The sequence below is a fragment of the Chaetodon trifascialis genome, chromosome 15 (assembly GCF_039877785.1).
Source record: "Chaetodon trifascialis isolate fChaTrf1 chromosome 15, fChaTrf1.hap1, whole genome shotgun sequence".
NCBI classification, from domain to species: domain Eukaryota; kingdom Metazoa; phylum Chordata; class Actinopteri; order Chaetodontiformes; family Chaetodontidae; genus Chaetodon; species Chaetodon trifascialis.
This window is the reverse complement of record NC_092070.1, coordinates 5,523,929-5,543,813: the sequence shown is the minus strand read 5'-3', so window position 1 is coordinate 5,543,813 and position 19,885 is coordinate 5,523,929. Positions and strand designations below refer to the sequence as shown.

The window sequence follows — 19,885 nt, the reverse complement described above, 5'->3', positions numbered from 1 at the left end:
ACCAACGGTGAGAAGTAATCTGAAGCTTGTTTAATGAGAGCCGGTTAATGGGCTGGATAGAAATTCAGAGTTTGGGGCAAATATTTTCCATATCTGTCTGTAATTTTTCCTGTTTTTTTTAGTTTGTACTTGTGAAGCATTTAGTAATGTCTGGTTTTGATAAGTTCTATTAAATCAACTCAACTATTACTATGAATAAAAGGTTCCCTGAAAAAAAAAAAAAAAACGTTATCTGCTCCACAGGGCTTTCAGCAAGGACAATGTGTGTGTCTGAAATGTGCTCAGGGGTTAAGAGACAGAAATGAAGACATGAATTAATTGAAAATGAATGTTTATTAACATAACTGATAACACATATCAAACAATACCATACTGTACAATAACAAACTGTGCAAAGCGGACAAAATGATCAAGTGTCTATTTCCTGATTCTTTTGTGACTGAGAATGTCTTTGAGAGTTTTAGATTTTGTCTGGTTTAATGATTAGGCCAAATAGAAGAGTTAATGTATGCAATGAACAGTTTCAACTGATTTGATGTATTTCCAAACATAAGAGCAACAATGTGAAAATCTGTAATGTCCTTATTGGAGTGACAGGTGGCACGTTAGCATCAACAGATATGACTCAGCACATGCCGCTCAGTGGTGTCACCATACAGTCTCCTGTGGTGAGGGAACAGGAAGTCCAGGACAGTTCATGGTCAGTGTCATCAGGAGTTGGCACCAGTCCGAGGCCCTCTGATGATGTGGATCTTGGCTTCATCATCCAGCTCCTCCATGATTCTCTCCTGTTTGACGGACAGGATGGTGTAGCTAACTGGACAACTGCAGGTTAAAGGTCAACGCTTTAAAACAGCTGTGCACTTTGTTCATTTTTTTCGGGTGTGTTGGGTGTGTTGGGTGTTCAGCTCTCACGTAAAACCAGAGATTGAGGATCCAAATCCCTTCCTGGACACGAATGAGGATGCTTGATTGTGGCACAAGTTTTCCTTTGTTTTTTATTCATCATCTTTAATTTTGAAATGGGGCTGTAAAAAGCTGTTTCCTGAGTTTCCTCATAAAATAATAAACTACGGCCCTGATTCTCTCTCTGACCAAAGGTTGATATGTCTTGTTATGAGCTTTTGTACGTGACAATGAAGCAGACGTCCTATATTTTTAGTTTGACTTCATAGAAATGCCACATGTGGCATTTGCTGACATTAAGAAAACCAGTCGTTCCCTTTAAAATCAAACTAAGACCTGACAAACTGCTTTGTATTCACTAACAAAGGCTGAGATCAAGTCATTCCATTGAGTTTCAGTTTTTCATGGTAGATGATTTTACAACAAAACAGTGCTGCTTGAAATTAATGGACTAGACTTGGCACCCCCTGGTGACAAGCAGTTATACTGCAAGAAGAAAAGTGATTGTTACATCACAAGCAATGTTTTCAATTACACAACAACAAACGATGTTAATTACAGACTACATTATGTTCCAGACAAAGTTAAATGTCTGGTGTTCGCCTTTGAGTTCATTTAACTCTGTTTTGAGTGGGATCTTTAACTCTCTATCAAGGTTATACTGTAAGTAATTTGAACTCCAGACAAAGACTTGTCAATATCTTGAGTTAGCCTGAAATATCAAGACCTTTCTGATTCTCCTGACCATTTACTGCACAGTGCAGGACTTTTAATTGTGCTCACTATTCCACACTACAGTAGAAGCAACATGACATGACTGGATTTTAATGCTGATGTGAGACAGTCACTACACTTACAGACAGGTAGAGTCAAGGCAAGTGATTCTGATCAAATAAAATGTACTGTGAGGGACACAACAATCCTCTTTCTTTCAGCATAGTTTACTGAAGTGTCACTCTTTCTTAGATAAGGCATGATTTCTGACACATATGCACTCACACTGTGTGTGTGTGTGTGTGTGTGTGTGTGTGTGTGTGTGTGTGTGTGTGTGTGTGTGTGTGTGTGTGTGTGTGTGAGAGAGAGAGAGAGAAGAATAACGTCCGGTATGTATTGTGTGTTTATTCTGTCCTTGCAGACCCTGAACTCCGCACTCAGCTCATCTGACCTGAGCAGCAAGCCTGTGAAGGATACACATGCCGACCACGAACGCCCCGATGGTCAGGCCGGTCAGCAGGTTTCGGCTGCGGATCCGCGCTGCATTCTTCTTCCAGTAGTCGAGCTCCTGTCGGCGGCGGAGCAGTTGTTTCTCTGCCGCTGTTTGAGGAGCTTTCGCGGGTCCTTTGGCTCCTTCCTCTGCCATGACTTGTTTGGATAATCAGCTGCTTCATGTACCGTCTCACATGAACCGGAAGAATTCTTTCAAAGGAAAAGGAAAAGAAAAGCCTACCGCCACCTACTGTGTCGGAGGATGTAATGTCGTTGCATGAAGTCGAGTACTGACTGGAAATGAAGTGTATTATTTTCTACAATCCTGTCCCAGTCCTACTAGCTAATTTTATGTAAAAAAACAAAAACAAAACAAAACAAAAAAAACATGGCTTTTGGCTTTTGGAAGAAGAAGTACTTCCATACTTTAAGTTACATCTGTGATTTTTGTTGATTAATGTTTGATACTTACTGCTGAATGCACTGGATGACACTGTTACATCAGTTGGGATTAATTTGAATTAAAAATCCAAATTTACTGTCAAATATTTGTTTTTATTTTATATTGTGTTGGTTTGTTTGTTAACCAATAAAACAGATTGTGGGGGGTTGTGCTCTTCTATCAAGAGACTCAAGTGCAAGGATCAGAGAAAAAGTCAGGTAAAACCAAAAAACATCAGGTCGAGAGAAAACCACTAATATGCAACAACAGTGGTAGGCGAGGCTGGCAGTGCAGCCTGCTGGAAGACAAAGACAGTCTGGCAAACATGCAGTGAATCACTTAGATCATAAATACTGGAGAACTGATTGGATGACATGGTGAGTTAAACTGGAGGGAAATGGAACAAAGACAGGAAGTAAACAGAAATGCATAGGGAGGGTACTACAAAATATTACAGGAAATGCACTTAACAAGAATCCGTGCACAATTTCACAGATGCTTGAAGTCTGAAGTCTGATGTCTGTAATCCAATGAGTTATTCACAGGCCATGTTGCGTTTTGCTGACTTTGGATTATCATTTCTTGTGACCTAATTAATACCCTGTATGTAGAAACATACTGAAGTTATAACTCTTGTCTTTGCCGTAAAATGAGCTTGAACATTTAATGAAGGTGCTGCATTTTTCAAGGGGAACGTTGTATGAATAAACTGCCATAAAACTTCAACGGAAATCCAGATAGACTTAGAGGTGTACGTTTTTTCACCGGAACCCAAACACATTGGGGATAATTTTCTGTGGGCTCACTTGAAAGCATATGGAGGTCCAGATGTGATCCTGTTCTGGATGCCAGGCATGATCCAAAACCAGATGATGATTCCAAACCAGATGTAGGCCACAAGATATTGGTGAGTCTGGTCCACAGATGGTTTCCCTGTCATGTAGTTTGGCATGCCAAACAACCTGTTGTACACTGGGGATGCCCCACGACACCCAGAAAAATCTAACATGTCAGAATTTTTTTTTTTTTTTTGTCTTGAACTGCCTTGTGTGACATATCCCATGGTATGTTCTTTAACACTGACCAGTCAGGTGCTCTCTCCATATTTCAAACATGCCACCCAGGATCAGATCCTCAGCCACTTTTTTTTCTCTACACAAGACTGCCAGCATCACACACAACGCTTCTGTCGCCATGAGTAACAGCTGCTTCACCTGCCTCCCCACTGACCTCTGAACTCACGCCTAAAGGTGAAATAAGATGTGCTATGATTGGTCGGGGTCATACATGTAGTCTTGCCAGTCACCTGACCAAGACACAGAGTTTATGACACTGTGATTGTTAGATCTGCCTTCGGACTACAGATGAAATTTAGCTATTGTGCTAATTCCGGCACATTTACATTGTTGCCTAGTGCTGATATGTTGATTAATGTGCACTGTCCCAACTCAATAAATAAATTAATGAAATGAAAAAGAAACGAGGAGATGAAGCAGCAGTTGAAAATGCAGAGCAGTTTTATTTTCTTTCCCTTTCCTTGTACATTTCTTTATGAGTTCGTGTGTATGGTGTAAGCTCTGCAAAGACAGAACATAAGACTGTGAGGTCTGAGACTGTTTTTCTGAATGTTTTCTTGATGTCCTTTTTTTGTCATTCAGCACCACTGTCATCGTATCACAATAGATTATTATCACAACACTTTCTAAAATGATAACGTTCTTTACAGGTTACAAATAAAACTAACAATGACCAAACAATAATGGCAAAAAGGAATAGAAACCTAAAATATATTTATTTGAATCAGTGCAGGAAAACATGGTGATACCATCATTTTGACTTGTCAGTATGTAACTACAGCCAGAGATCTCCATGTCCTCCAGTCATCTTCTACCCATATTGGACGCACTTTAGGTGGTTTTTGAAGAAGTGAAGCTGCAGTTTGAAGTCCTGGTCACTCTTTGCAGGGAGTCTGAACTGTTTGTAGCGAGTCTCTTTCTTGTCAGTTGCTATGTGGCGCTGATGGCCAATGGACACATGGCCACAACTAGCAACCAGCAAGGATCCCAGGCCATCCATAAAGAATTCTAGAGTCACAGAAAAAACGTTTGCCCTTTCAGAGAAACACCAGCTTTATCATGGCCAACAAAAGCTCAAAGGGTGTGGACTTACTGGCAGGTGGAACCTAAACTCTGTCTGGATCTGGACCTACCTGAGTGCGCCACCCTCTGGAGCTTAGGGTCAAATCCCACCTTCTGTACGGCATCTGTACGAGCCAGGAAGAAGTTTACCACCCCACTGGCCAGAGAGCATTGTGGGTAACCAGGAAGTGAGTGGAATCTTCCATTGGACTTCCTGTACAGGCAGCCACCATCTTTTTCCTCTCCTTCCGCATAGTGAAGAGAGAAGTAAAACTGGTTTCCTTGTACTGACCCACCCAGCTGATAAGAGCAGAGACACCAGAGAACTGGTTAGAAACTTCTGCATTGTGTACCTGCCTCTTGCCCAGTACATGCTGATATAGGGTCCAGCTGCTCACTGGTTCAGTGGAGGTTAACAGTGCTTGTTGTGAACTCTCTGGACCTCAAAGTTAAAAAAAAAAAAAAAAAAAAAAAAAAGAGCACAAATGTATTAAATCAAAAACCAAAAGCCTGGAGGATTCATAAATAAATTGGGTCAAGCACCTTCGTCATGCGAATTTACATGAAGCTACAAGAACTCCATTTATTTAACAATATATTTTCACAGCCAACAACACAAGTAACTCAAAGGGCACTCAGAGAGGGCAGACATGAATTTAACTTAATCTCCTGGATTTAAGATGCATGACATTTATTCCACCACGGCCAAATGCCAGACCTCACAATGCTGCCAAAGGAGAAAAATAATTTGTGTATCTGCCTTGTGATTTGAATCTGTTTGAGAATTTAGCGTGTTCTTCCTTAGACCATGCTGCACCCTTGCACCTAGTTCTATTACAGTTGGGCCAGTAGTTTTTCCCTAATCATGCTGACAGACAAACAAACAAACTGAACCAAAAATCTAACTTCCTTGGCAGGTAACAATACATTCTGCTTACTTTGTAATGACATTTTACTTGAAATAATCAACACAGTGATTCTCACCACATCCAGTTCAGGGACTGCCTCCATCACCTCCACCAGCTTCTCTATCTTTGTCTCCTCCGTAAACATGAAGTCATCATCCACCCATAGGAAGTATTTGGTGGTTACCTGGGAGACAGCCAAATTCCTGCCAGCAAACCAGCCCTAAGGTGGTGCACATGCTTCACATATGGGGTCTTTCATAATCTTAATAATGTTCAAGTACGATGCACTGCAGAGCAATGACAGGTAATATGAAATAACTTGTCAAGAAAATAATAATAGTTCTAATAGTGATTAGATGTTCTCGTAAATTATGTCAAAATGTGATAAAAACTTGTTCTACAAAAAGGTTAAAAAACTGAATTAGTTAAATATATCAATAAGTCATCTGCAAAGGGTTTGAATTTCTATTGATACTTCCCTCTACTGATGCTTGCAGCATCTGGATTTTATCAGATTATCTTGAATAACTGCTGTTACTGCAAAAGCATCAGAAATGCATAAAGTATAAAATACTTGCATTTCAAATTAAATAAATAACTTCAAGTGAAATTTATCATAGCAACTAAAAAATGTTATCTCTCAACAAATAATCTGATTGAATCCCTTTTCACCATCACCTGTATAATTCTATGTTGTACTTCTTCGTGTGTTGTATTATGGAGGTCTTTATATGTATATGATTGTAGGTGTGTCATTCACATGTGTCAAGCATAGTGGAATCACTGTTAATATATTCAATATTAGATTTACAGATATTAAATTAATTGACACAGAAAAGCTGCAGGGAATCGGCCAATATTCAGATCTTTACAGTGCTCCAAAGTTTCTAGTGTGTCATTTATGTGTTAAAGTAATAAATTGCAGTGTGTGTGTGTGTGTATACCTGTGCTGGAGGCATGATGTACTGCCGGATGTGGTCTCCTGTAATGTGCTCTGGTTCAAAGTTGTCATCTGCAATGATGACGTCTATGTTGCTATAGAAACGGCGGATGCTGCTTAGCAACACTTTGAGCTTTGTGTAGCGCAGGAAAGTCTTTGTAGTGATGGTGACGTGAGAGCTGATATCTGACAAGACAGACACAAAGTAGCATGAACTGAACTGTGAGAGTTTTATCTTCCTGCTTCCTTCTTCTCTTATCGGTTTAAACTGAAAAACACTATTACAGCATCTTTTAACGCTGTCATTTGTAAAATACATAGATATATAAAAACAGCTACTGTGACATCACCACAACACTGCACTCCAGAACAGACAAGCAGCACTTTCCTGCCATAAATAACTAAATGTGGACTTGACTTTAACCCCCAGACCACCATGATGAGTTTGCTACCTGTTCCCATGTCGTACAGGACTGGCAGGTGAGGCTGCTTGATGGTAATGGGAAACACAGCTTCATGGTCCTCAAACCGGAAGGATGCTAAGTACAGAAAAGCACAGCTATTGTCTTATTAGCAACACAGGACCTAAACATGACATTTAGAAAACAAGGTGGACTCAAACTAAGCTACCAGGGAATCTAAGAACGACAAAGTGCACAAATGACAAATCACTCATTCTAAATGTACATTAAATACACAGAGACGCACACATTTATGCACACGCATGCCTGCTTTTGCAGGTCACTTTGTGGAACTGCCTTTATATTTTATACTTTTTTCTGGCTAAGTTCCAGTTTCTTAGACACATACCAAGGTCTCCAGTGTGGATATGGTACACAGTGCTGGTGTAGGACACTTTAGCCAGCAGCTTGTTCAGGATCAGCAGGCTGCTAGATTCCATTACTAACCCCATCTCACCATTACCTGCCACATACAAGCATAGGATTTCACAACAGACAACAGCTGGTTAATCATCAATTTCCAACCATGTCCATAAAAAGTTTTGATGTTTTGATGTTTGATACATTAAAGTTAAGCCATGAAGAATCTACAGAGATAGCACAGGTTTGTAGTGTAATATATTTTTGCTACAAGTTAAGACAAGTTATTGCAATATACCGGTGAAAATGACTGATCCTTTGATTAGCTTTAATTGATATAATATTAATATAATGCTGATTGTGAAAATCATATTCTATTAAATGTCTTGCAAAATCAACATGTCAAATTTAACCTTGTCACGGCAAAAAGATTAAATTGCATTTGCAGAGTAACAAGTAAAATAATTATTATTATTACTATTGTTTTGATTTTAATCATAAAGAGCAATACCAGTGCTACTGGGAAAAGGCAAAGATGAAATACTATCCAGTAAGGCAGATCATTTTTTGTTTTGAGATGCTACAGTGTTACATGCTGGTAGCTGACTGCAATGTGTTTATTGCTACTGCAGATGTGGCTTATCGGATATGTGTTTTTTTATCCTTGCTGATTCTGCCAGAAACTTATGCAGCACAACATCAACTACTGTCAACTACTGTATTGCTTGCTTGTTTCCATAACGAAAACAAAATTATTCATACTCACTCAAGAACTACAACTACAACCTAGATGAAATTAGCTCTGATACTGGAATCTCACCATGGATCATCACCGCTTCAGGTGGAATTTCTGCAGTCAGGATGCCTTTGGACACATTCAAGGACACCTAGAGTAGACATACCCGAAAAAACTCGTACAGTGCCTGCATTATCTTTACAACAGAGAACAATTTTATGATTTATGTATATCGGCATTGCAGGATTCTGAAGCACAAGTGCTCACTGGCAGTTTGTGTGAGTTTACTGGGTATATAAAATAGATCACACCAAGAAGAATTTGGTCATTTAAAAGCGTAATATTTCATCAAATCTGAGACAAAGCTCACACTGTGCTGAGTTAGTGAGACACTTCTTCCGCCTCATTTCTGTGGGACGGGGGGAAGAACGCCTCAAGGTAAATAATTCTGGTCCAAAGGGAGTTGGAAGGACTTTATGACGTCGAATTTTAGCCACATCTACCTGCATCACACACAGTCGTAGGAAGGGCTCTGGTGCCCTGGATAGTTTGTACCACTGCAGGAGGTGGTCCTAACCTTTCCAAGGGCTCCAAGTGAACCAGATGCTGGGATGCACACATTCCAGGACATGTCGAATTGTAATCATGTGGAAAGGCCGGTTCATAATGCACTTGTTGCACAGACGTGTCAAAACTTAGCCTCACTGGAGCGTGTAGCCTCTTGAATTTAACCTTGACATCCATGTATTCATTGATAGGGCTTTATCATGAACAGGTATGCAAACATCTGTTCAGTGTCTGTTGACATCATTTGCAGTAAACTCATAGCCTTCTGCCTTTGTCTGAGGGGACTGGTGATTTTGTTCATCACCAGGTATGGAAAGGCTCTCTCCCTCTTGTGCTGGAAATGTTCAGCACTGTGTATTCAACAGTCTGAAACAAGTCATGCTGAGATAACACCACTAACTCACCCTGCCTTTCTTTGTGTGTTGGATTGGTGGACAGGTTGCATGCTTGCCACCAGTTCATGATGGGTAGTGTGGAGCCTGCTGAGCCACGGCTGCTGGAGGAGGACATAACTGCTATGGCAGCTGGGCTCTGCTTTAGTGGTGGGACAGAGGGAAAAATTTTTTCGATGTCTTTGTGCACTCAGCAGTTTCCTTGCTTGGAAAACACTGCCTCAATGAAACAAGGCTACAGCAGGAAACATTTGGTCAGTGGCTCCTGGTCGTAAACATCCCTACCTAATAGGCCATGAGCAGGTGCAGATCTGCCTACTTCCTGATATTAAATGGGAAGTCCTGGATAAAGTCCTTCAGTGGCCAGCATATGGTTGGCAGACTGACGTTGCGAAGACAAGAGCCAAAGATGGATGCCAAACCATCAAGGTGGCACAACTAAATTCATCTGTATGTGTAATGGAACGTAATAGTAAGAGACTAAGTTGAAAATATTTTATTTTGAAGTTGGGACTTTTATTTTGTTACTTCCTGTTAGTGGGAACTTCTGGTCAGACAGCCATTTTTGTTGTTTGGAGCACATGTTGGCTCATGCTGGTGAAATCGCCATCCATCCTTCTTCTGTTCCATTCTTGTGGCATTGCCAGTAAGTATATTATGATTTAAGAACCTGAGGATATATTAAAATTAGACGCAAATTACCTAATTTTATTGTATATTTATTTGATTCATTTTTGTACTTACCTGTGGCTAACTTAATTCACCTGTTTAAAAGTGCTTGTTATATGTACCTGTAGTATTACCTGCCTGTAATACTTATCTGTGTCATTTCTTTGTTTATTTCAGTTTTACCTTTTCTTCATTAAATTCCTGCCAAGTACAACACATGGCCTGTTCATTGGAGGAACTTTCTTGGAGGGATGAGTTATGCTAGCTGTTTCATACATATGAGAACAGTATAGTATGCCTTTGCTAAATGCTTAGTTTATTTAGAAGATTGACACAGTGACAACTTGCAGGCCTAGTTGGTGAACTACTGTAGCTGGCAAGTGAACCACTAGCCAGCTGGGAACATCCCAATCAGTCAGAATAGCTCTCTAAAAGTCTTTCTACTTATTCTTCTTCTTGAAACGTTGACAGAGGAAGTTAAAAAAGTGGATGGCGCTTCTTTCATTTGACTCTCAATTTCTCAGTGCCATCAAAGACGCCTTGCACAAATTTGCAGATCACAGTTCAACAAAGTAACATTTGCCATTAATAATTTCCACAGATTTAACTCATACCAGCAAATCCACTGATCATAGATTACATTGAAATTAGCTGATTTTGCCACAGATTTTGCCACTTTAAATTCTGGTGCAATAAAACCTTTCGAGTTTTTGAAAGCCAATACAGTTCATAGTCCCGTTCTGCCATGGTATTCATCACCTTTAAGTTTTAGCTACAAGGAAAAAAAAGTTAGTTTGATATTTTGCCTGACATTATGCAAATACTAAAATTGGTGGGCACATAATTGGCTAACACTGAATAATTTAAATAATGGTTTGGTATAAAATCAGAACTTGAAAATATATCAATCAGAATGAGATTCATATAATGGCTTTCAAAAAAAAACCCAGACCCTTCTTTGCAGCCACCAAGATGGCTGCTGTACAATGACAGATAATTCTAGAGACATGTATCTGCCTCAGTGATATCATCACAAATCCACATAATTATTTCTAATTTATGTTATGCTTTATATGAACTCATTTCAACATACTGCATCATGAATCAGTTTGAATTTTCAAACATTCAGCAGCCATCTTGTACCAACAAGCCAAATGCTATCATACTATCAGGTTGATCTGGGAGAGAATGATCAGGTGATCTGTTGCATCTGTGGGATCAAACCAACCTTGTAGCTGCTTCTTTGTCCTGCATGCAAGGCTAAACCTGCAATCAAAACGGCCTCATAATTTCACACTATTCTGTATGGAAGGACACAAGAACATCTCATTCATTACTTTTGGTGTATTTCATCATGATTAATATGAATTCATCCGTCTCCAAATTGCTATTGCACCATTTTGTGAAGTAGAAACATCAAGTTGATAAAAATAGACTAGAGCATACCTGGTATTAAAGTGGAGGTCAAGGGTCGTACTATAAAACCCTGGATAGGATACTTCAAGGGAGAATTTGGCAAAGCAAACAGCAGTCTGGATAATAATGAAGTAGTCCTGTTGAGGAGACGGGGCAGGGTGGGTGGGTGGTGCAGGGTTGTGTGGTTACACAAACAGGTATCATCATATTGACAAAGCGATATCCAAAGAATCAGCAACCAACAAAGCTAACAATACAATTGAGTGGGCATTCACACAGAAATCAGTGTGTCTGTGCTGGCGGAGCATGTTTTTTCAGGTACTTGTGAAACACTGAAATACAATCCACAAGATCCAGTTTGAGTAACGGTGTTGAGGCATTTTAAGGCTTATTTATGAGGCCAAGAAGGCCCAACACACTGCAGCTTAGGAAAACATATGCAAATAGACAAACCACAGGCAAACTGAGGACACATTCACAGCACTATACAAACACACTGCAAATATACAATGATGCCTTTTGGTGCTTTTTGGAGAACACAATCTAAGTATACTTTTTGCTATTTTTGTTGTCTTCAAGAATACTCAAGTTGTCTTTAACTACCACTTGAGTACAGTAATACTTGAGTGTACTTCAGGTGTACACAACTTTTTACAAATGTATGTTTACTGAAATACACCAGTGAAAATCAGGATTCATGGGTTTTCAAAACACACTTACAGTACAATTGTATTATATCACCAATGTTTTGGAAATATACATAACTGTAGTGAAATGAAAGTATATTTTAATTAAGCATGCTGATAATGTATTACAATGTAAAATAAGAATACTTTTCATGATTGTACTTTATTACTGTTAAAGTATTTGTAATTCTTTACTGTTTTTAAAAGTGCACTTAAGTACAGTTTATAATACACTTACAAAACAGTACACTTTTTATAACTGCTTTGAAATACAACTTTAAGTACTGCAGAATTAGTATATTCATTTTTAATACATTTAAGTAGAACTTAATGACATCTAGAGATACACTTTTTAAAAATCTATGTCAAACATACTTTAAATTATGCATAAAAAGTACAATTTACATGATTAAATAAGATAAGATAAGATATAACTTTATTAAGTTAAGTTGTTACTATGACCTTCTATGCTTAAATTATATTTCTGATACATTAAAGTACTTTTTGACCTGGGGTGCTTTCAGTGGATGCACTGGGGGACAAAATCCACAATCCTCAATTCATGTAAAAATATATTCCATAGTTGGCTGGGTGTGTGTGTGTGTGTGTGTGTGTGTGTGTGTGTGTGTGTGTGTGTGTGTGTGTGTGTGTGTGTGTGTGTGTGTGTTGTGTGCATTTCTGTGTATGTGTGTATGTTTGTATAAATATATGTATTGTGCATGCATATATATGTGTGATTGTGTGTGTGTGTGTGTGTATACATATATATATATATACACACGCACACACACACACACACACACACACACACACACACACACACACACACACACACACATATATATATATATATATATATATATATATATATATATATATATATATATATATATATATATATATATATATATATAGTGATGTTGATGATATAAATGATGACCAGGATAGATTAGAGGGAAGGGTGACAAAACAAACAAATATAGAACTAATAACAATATTAACTTCTATTCATATATTGGCTCTATTCTCACATTTACTATTACCACTAATACAATTAATGCTGAGAATAACGTCATTGCTATCTTGATCAATGATGTCATTATCATTACTGTTATTGTCATTACTATCATTATTATTACTGCCATCGTCAGCATCATCATCGTCACCACCATTTCATTATGATTACTATAATTACTGTTATTGTTGTTATTATTGTTATTAATAATTAATTAATTAATTATCAGTATTAATACAAATATTGTCACCGCCTACTGCGACAAGACCTGCATTATTACAATTGCCATTATTGTTATTATTATTATCACCACCCTAATTAATTGCGCTGTTGCCTGCACTATCACCACTCCTAATGTCATATCAGTTTTATAATGTTATATTATGTGTACCTATTCTATCCTAAAATTACTATTACCACTATAATATTATAATTTTGTTACTTAGTATTGCTATTATTATTATAATCTGAATTTATACGGTAAAATTATTATCTTTTAAATAATATTTATATATATGGTTACAATGACTTGTTGATGGTGTTGAAGCTGGTAGTGTAATGATAATAATAACTCTCTATTGTTATTGATAATATTACAAAAAAACACTTAATGAATACATTTATCATTATCATTATCATTATCCCAGTTATTACTGATACTATTTTTATTATAAATTATTAATAATCTTGATTATCATTACAAGCACTATCTCTATTAATAAACCATGCTATATTATACCACCATTAATAATATGTGCAACAAATAAACACATCACACAAACTATACATAACATCAGCAATATACCCGATACCTACATCAGTTCGAATTATTACACCCTATCACTAGTTTTGTTTCCCTCTTTTTTTGTTATTATAATTTCATTATTAATATTATTTTAATCATAAGATTTTATTTACCCCTTTGTTTTCTCTCTCTCCCCCTTGATCTTCCCCCCTCTATCTTCCTCACCCTTGTCCAATGCCTCCATGCCAAAAAAGAGGGGGTAATATCTCTCAAAAAAAATGAATAACCCACATCCACCCCACCAACACCCACTCCCATTGGGTCTGGGGGTTGTTCTGCAAGGGTGAAGGAGCAGCAGGTGGTGTTACTCGAAAGTCGGCCTCCTCCCCAGGGTCTGGGGGCGACTGACGGACGACAAACCTCTGCAATTTAACTCAACTAATAATTTATTAAAATAAATTTAAAGAGGCGAACGGAGGAAGAGAAAGAAAAGGAGGAAGGGGGATGAAGAGGGAGGGAGGAGAAAGGGAGAGGGTGTAAAGGAGAGGATTTATTATTTATTTATCTATTTATTAACTTATTTATGTCTCTCCTTTATATTTATTATTATTATTATTATTATTGTTACTACTTATTATTTATTTATTGATTGATTTTCTCTCTCTTATTTCATCTAGCTTAACTTATTTATACCCTTTTCTCTTTCCCTCATGCTTGCTTCCCAGCACGTGCGCACGCACGCACGCACGCACGCACGCACGCACACACACACACACACACACACACACAGCTGCCTTTCAACACCCTCAGCACTCAACATACATTTAACAGACTTGCCATTACACCTGTATGTTTGTCTATCCTGCCTATTGTTTCTTACACCTGTCCTTTTCTGTTGTCTCTGTCATTCACCTTTTGTGTACTTGCATCACCTAATACAAAAAAAATCTTTCTTTTTCATAGAAAATTCCCTCTTTATGTTTCCTAGGACATTTTGCACTGAAAGGACAACAACTTCAACAAAAGCTCCTGGCATTTATGAATCCATCTATCCATCCATCCACTACCTAGCTTTGTGTTGTTGGAACTCCTTAGCTCGTCGTTGCACCAGCTCCATATACTGATCTTTGGGGAGGCGATCTTTGAGCACTGATCCGTCAGGACAGGTGCATGGAGCAGCTGAGGTAGGATGACTGGAGAGTGTCAACCTGGAAGGGGCAGGGTCATATAGTGGTCCTTAAGAGTGGATGTTTGGTCATAATAAAGAACAACAACAATTATTTGAGGGCTTGCACAGAATTATTGTAACTTAAACTTAACCCGTTTCTACAATTCACTGCAGGTTGGTATACTCAGCACAACACATCACTATGGGGATCTATTATTATTCTTATTATTATTCTTATTATTGTTATTATTATTGTTGTTGTTGTTGTTGTTGTTGTTGTTGCTGCTGCTGCATTGTCTTTTGAACAAGTGCTTTTGCAAAAGTGGTTTAAAAAATGAGAGTTTGAGATGCCATTTTGGTAATACTATTTTCTTTTTTAAAAATAACGGCTATAGAAATTCTTAATTTTGTCATGCAAACAAACAAATCAGGATGTTTTGACGAAACTTTCATTGTTCAACATAACAGGTATACAGTATGAATGGATTTCCTGTATAAGTGCTTTGAGAACTTCCTTTGGTTATTTCAAGCTGGAATTTACAAAAAAAAATGAATGGATATACTTGAAATAATACTGTCAAATATGGTATACATATATATGATATATAACAGTAGATAAGGAGGAGTTAGCACACAGGGACACAGAGTGGGCTTTACCTCGGTTTTTGTGTCAGGGAAATGTCTTTGGTTAGCTCTCCAGGACAGTTATGGAGTATCATAAAATAGAATGTCAGCAGGATGATCACACCTGCAACAAACGCCACCGGATGGGCTGTTCTGTTAAACACAGCCATCTGTAGAGAAACAAAAATTAGCCCATGGCCAAAGCAACAAGCGGTCAACTTAAAAAGCATTTTACATTTTAGCCCGTAACTACTGATCTATGAGGTGTCGAGGCACACAGTGCTCTAATTATTATCAAATCTTTTGGTACATTTGATACATAAAGCTTTTGTGTGTGACAGTGGTACAGCCGGAAGAGGGGAATTATAGGCCGAAGGGTGTGACAGCAGTTTGCATTATATTAATGATTCACCACTACTGGCCCTACGTGTCGTTGAAGCATTAAATAATGTAGCACGAAGAAGAAAAAAAAAATGTTTGTACAACTCTGAATAAGGTTTCTGTGTTCTCTTCGGACTAAAAAAAGCTGATGTCCGATGGTACTTTACAAAATATGAATCCAGTGAGTAAATCTCTTTGGGTTTGAACTTTCAACATTTGTTAGTAACCTAAGGTGTAGCAAGTAGAACTCAAAAACTCAGTTATTAGGATATCAAGCGCCATGTCAAAATTCTTAGAAGGATAATGGTAATTAACTGGAAGACCGTTTCCATCAGGAAAAAGTAACATAGTGTGTTTTTATCTTTTCAAAACATGTCAGCAAAAACAATGGTTAGAGCTACGGTAAACTTGTTGTTCAGGACCAGTCACCAGGATCTAATGCTGTTACTAGGTGTCAGAATCTCACCATGAGAACAAAATACCAACGTTGTGCTATTATTATTAAAACAGTACAGCTCTTACCTTTTCCTCTTGCACCAATTCCACTCTTGCCTCGTTCATGCAGAGTTCTAAACTAACCCTCCCTTGATGGGCAACAGGTAAAGGAAGCACCCTCTGATTTGCTGACACACCTGCTTTTCAATGAGCGACAGGGTAAGAGAGTAGGTTTGAAATATTTAGGTTCAGTACCTGGGCTCTGACTGTAGACGGTGGACTGTAGAATGTCTGACATGAAAGAAAGAAAGAAAGAAAGAAAGAAAGAAAGAAAGAAAGAAAGAAAGAAAGAAAGAAAGAAAGAAAGAAACGTACTTTACATCTACTGTTCCCGTCTTCTAACAAGCTTTGTTATCTCGAGATAACGCGGTAAAACTTTATGAGGAAAGGTCGTTTCCTCTTATCAGAGATCAAGAGTGTTATGCCAACATGCATGGATGATGTCTTGACAACTGTAGCAACTGATTTAAACTGAAAATGTCAGATCAAGGATAACCTCTACTTCAATCAAGTTCTAATTCAGGCAGTTGCATTGTGTCTTTCTCGTCATTTAAGGACTAGCCCTGCTGTAACTTCACAGGCGAGTGCATTTCAGTTATCCTGCTGAAGGGCCTGTCTTGTAATAAATACAAGATTTTATGTTGGCAAACTCTCATTTTGTTTTCTCCATATAACTAGAAAAACTAACCTACTATCCTGAGAAAACGAGCTTTGTTTTCTCTAGATAAAAAGTCATTCGAGACCTTGAGATAACAGCATTAAAAAAATAATTGCAAACATTGCTGTTCTCATCTTCTGTTGAAATCAGTTATTTACACTATGTTTTCAGATGTACATAGTCTCTAGACTTTTGAAGTAGGAGTTTTTACCAGGTTAACTTAAAGCACTCATTTAGCCCATTTGTATTGTTGAGGAGGGGTCATGTTCAAGCATCTCACAGAGCAATGGCTAATCAGCTGGATGTATATCCAACTGATATCAGCAAATCATTAATTATTGCATTGTGAAATTTAAATAATATAATTTAATTATGTAATTTGACCATGTACCTTGTTTGGTGAAAGTAATTCAATTCAATTCAATTCAATTCAATTCAATTCAATTCAATTCAATTCAATTCAATTCAATTCAATTCAATTCAATTCATCCATCCATCCATCCATCCATTATCTATACCGCCTATCCCTTTCGGGGTTGCGGGGGATGCTGGAGCCTATCCCAGCTGTCAACGGGCGAGAGGCGGGGTACACCCTGGACCGGTCGCCAGTCGATCGCAGGGCACAAACACACAACCATTCACACTCACAGCTAGGGGCAATTTAGAGTCACCAATCAACCTAATGAGCATGTTTTTTGTCTGTGGGAGGAAGCCGGAGTACCCGGAGAGAACCCACGCATGCACGGGAAGAACATGCAAACTTCACACAGAAAGGCCCGACCCGGGAATCGAACCAGCTGCGCCACCGTGCAGCCCCAATTCAATTCAATTCAATTCAATTCAATTCAATTCAATTCAATTCAATTCAATTCAATTCAATTCAATTCAATATACCTTTAGTCCCGCAAGGGGAAATTCCAATTTACACCAGCATCAGTAAAAGATAGATAAGTAAAAACAATAAGTATATACAAAAGAGTGTAATAAAAATAAACATTATCTTAATTTATAAATTGTATTAGCACACTGTTATGTATAGGATGGATTGCACAGATTATTGCACCAATTATTGCCCAGATTATTACACAGATCATTTACAGATGATTTACAGATAATTTGCAGATTACTTGGAGCAGTTTTTGTTGTGTAGTCTGACAGCTGCCGTTTAAGTCATCAGGCCTAGTATTCAGCATTCCTACTGAAATCCCTCAATACTTTCTCCTCTCTCTTCTTTTACTGTATGGAGAGCCATTTCATTCAAAACTCCACCCAAATTGCACATCACTGATCAAGTCATGCTGTGCTGCCACCCTGTGGACACTGCGACATCTGACATGTAGATATTACACACAAAGAAGTTAAAAGCTGGGCAGGAGAGGAAAGAAGCCCAGACGGACTTATATGAGTCCTCACCTTCATTTCAAAGCTGTTGAAGAGATATTAAAACAATGAAATTACCATAAATAAAGTGTTGAATTTATATGCCCTTTAGTGTTTTCAACTAGAACTAGTTAACCAATCCTTGTTGCTCTGATATTTTAAAGCAAGTGATTGCCTAGTGGTGATTTTAGGATTCACTGTGTGTAGCCTTGTGTGAATGTAAGGGATATGTGAACAGTGGTACAGGTGGTGGGATGGCCCAGCACAGGGAGGCGGAAATTTTCCCTTATTTTCAAATCCCAGTGTTAACAGGTAAGCACACAGCAATCAGTCAAGAGTCTGGGGAAGATCTTTGACTCAACTCTGAAAGACTTTGCTGCTATTCAAGAGTCCAGCAAAGACCTTGAAGCCCAGCTCACCAAGGTTGACATGTCAGGTCTGCCTGATAGATTAAAGGCCTGGATCTATTTATACGATATAACATGAGATTGTGTCCAGAGTCTTTTGCTGGTTTATAACATTCAACTGATAATGGGTGAATCCCTGGATATAAAAATCAGCTTCTTTCTCCGCAAGTTGTTGGGGTTCCCCACAACAGTGCAGCACTTTACAGAACCAATAACACCTTGCAGCTCCCATTCAGTGGCCTCAATGAAGAGCTTATGGTAACACGAACAAGAGAAGCCCTACAGTGCAGGGAATACCAGGACCAGAGCATGAGATCACCTTCCATCACATCTGGTTCCTTGTCCAAGCTGTCTAAGATGCCCTACTATGCCTAGCAAACGTGCATGTCTGAGGAAAGAGTGAGCCATTGTCCTACCCAGTTTGCTCTGCAAGAGAATCTTTAGTACATCTCCTCAGTTGCTGCCCAAAGGCCAAAGGGGAAGGCTGCTATTGTTGGCACCATGACCAGGTGCTGTTGGTGGTTGCTGACAATAGCTACCACCATCAGCACCTGGTCACTTGTACAGTAGGAGCTGGAATTAAAAAACAACATCTAAAAACATTCTAAAATCTTACAGTAGCTTTAGACACATACTGAGGTCAGATGTATCTTAAAAGAAAATACCAATGTTTTAGCTCCTGAAATACAAACTATCCATGTATGGATTACATGTATTTTGTTGCATTTTGCAGTGCACACAGTACTAATAATTTTGAATTTATATAATCATTTAAATTTTATTTGTGTTTCAACATCACCAGCATTTTTGGTGGAGCTGAAGCATGGCTGGGCAGATCCACAGGCATTTGCTCACAATGGTGGAGAGGCATGGACCCTGGCCTCCATGCACCATGCAGGAGAATATGACTTGGATCACATGCCTCTTGTAGACCAGTAAATAGCTTCACTGATTCTCTCTTCTCATCCACCTCAGTCACCCTGGCTACCTCCCTATATGGAATATGTGTCTCAACATTCATCCTCCTTGGTTCAAAAGTTGTGCCCACAAAAAAAACATCCACAAGTTTATTATCTTAAATTCTGTGACTATTTCACAAACTGCTCTGATACTGGACTGTCTTTTCAGGGTTAATGAAACTGCTGTCTGGTTGGCCTGTACTGGAAACTTCCTCTCCTCCTCAGA

General features: G+C 38.4%; 2 protein-coding genes across 2 annotated transcripts; both read right to left on the bottom strand.

Annotated features, from left to right (window-relative positions):
• Nucleotides 1-314: 314 nt before the first annotated feature.
• coa3b (cytochrome C oxidase assembly factor 3b) lies at nucleotides 315-2,299 on the bottom strand. Its single transcript, XM_070980826.1, has 2 exons — nucleotides 2,098-2,299; nucleotides 315-817 (listed from the first exon to the last, which is right to left on the bottom strand). The coding sequence occupies exons 1-2, from the start codon at nucleotides 2,264-2,266 to the stop codon at nucleotides 711-713; spliced, it is 276 nt and encodes a 91-aa protein (XP_070836927.1). The 5' UTR covers nucleotides 2,267-2,299; the 3' UTR covers nucleotides 315-710.
• A 1,996-nt stretch (nucleotides 2,300-4,295) lies between these two features.
• On the bottom strand, nucleotides 4,296-15,592 carry LOC139342862 (beta-1,4 N-acetylgalactosaminyltransferase 2-like). The gene is made up of 11 exons (XM_070980123.1): nucleotides 15,413-15,592; nucleotides 14,655-14,795; nucleotides 11,172-11,278; nucleotides 10,954-10,991; nucleotides 8,182-8,248; nucleotides 7,351-7,464; nucleotides 6,993-7,079; nucleotides 6,545-6,726; nucleotides 5,677-5,820; nucleotides 4,764-4,992; nucleotides 4,296-4,638 (listed from the first exon to the last, which is right to left on the bottom strand). The coding sequence occupies exons 1-11, from the start codon at nucleotides 15,547-15,549 to the stop codon at nucleotides 4,442-4,444; spliced, it is 1,443 nt and encodes a 480-aa protein (XP_070836224.1). The 5' UTR covers nucleotides 15,550-15,592; the 3' UTR covers nucleotides 4,296-4,441.
• Nucleotides 15,593-19,885: the final 4,293 nt, after the last annotated feature.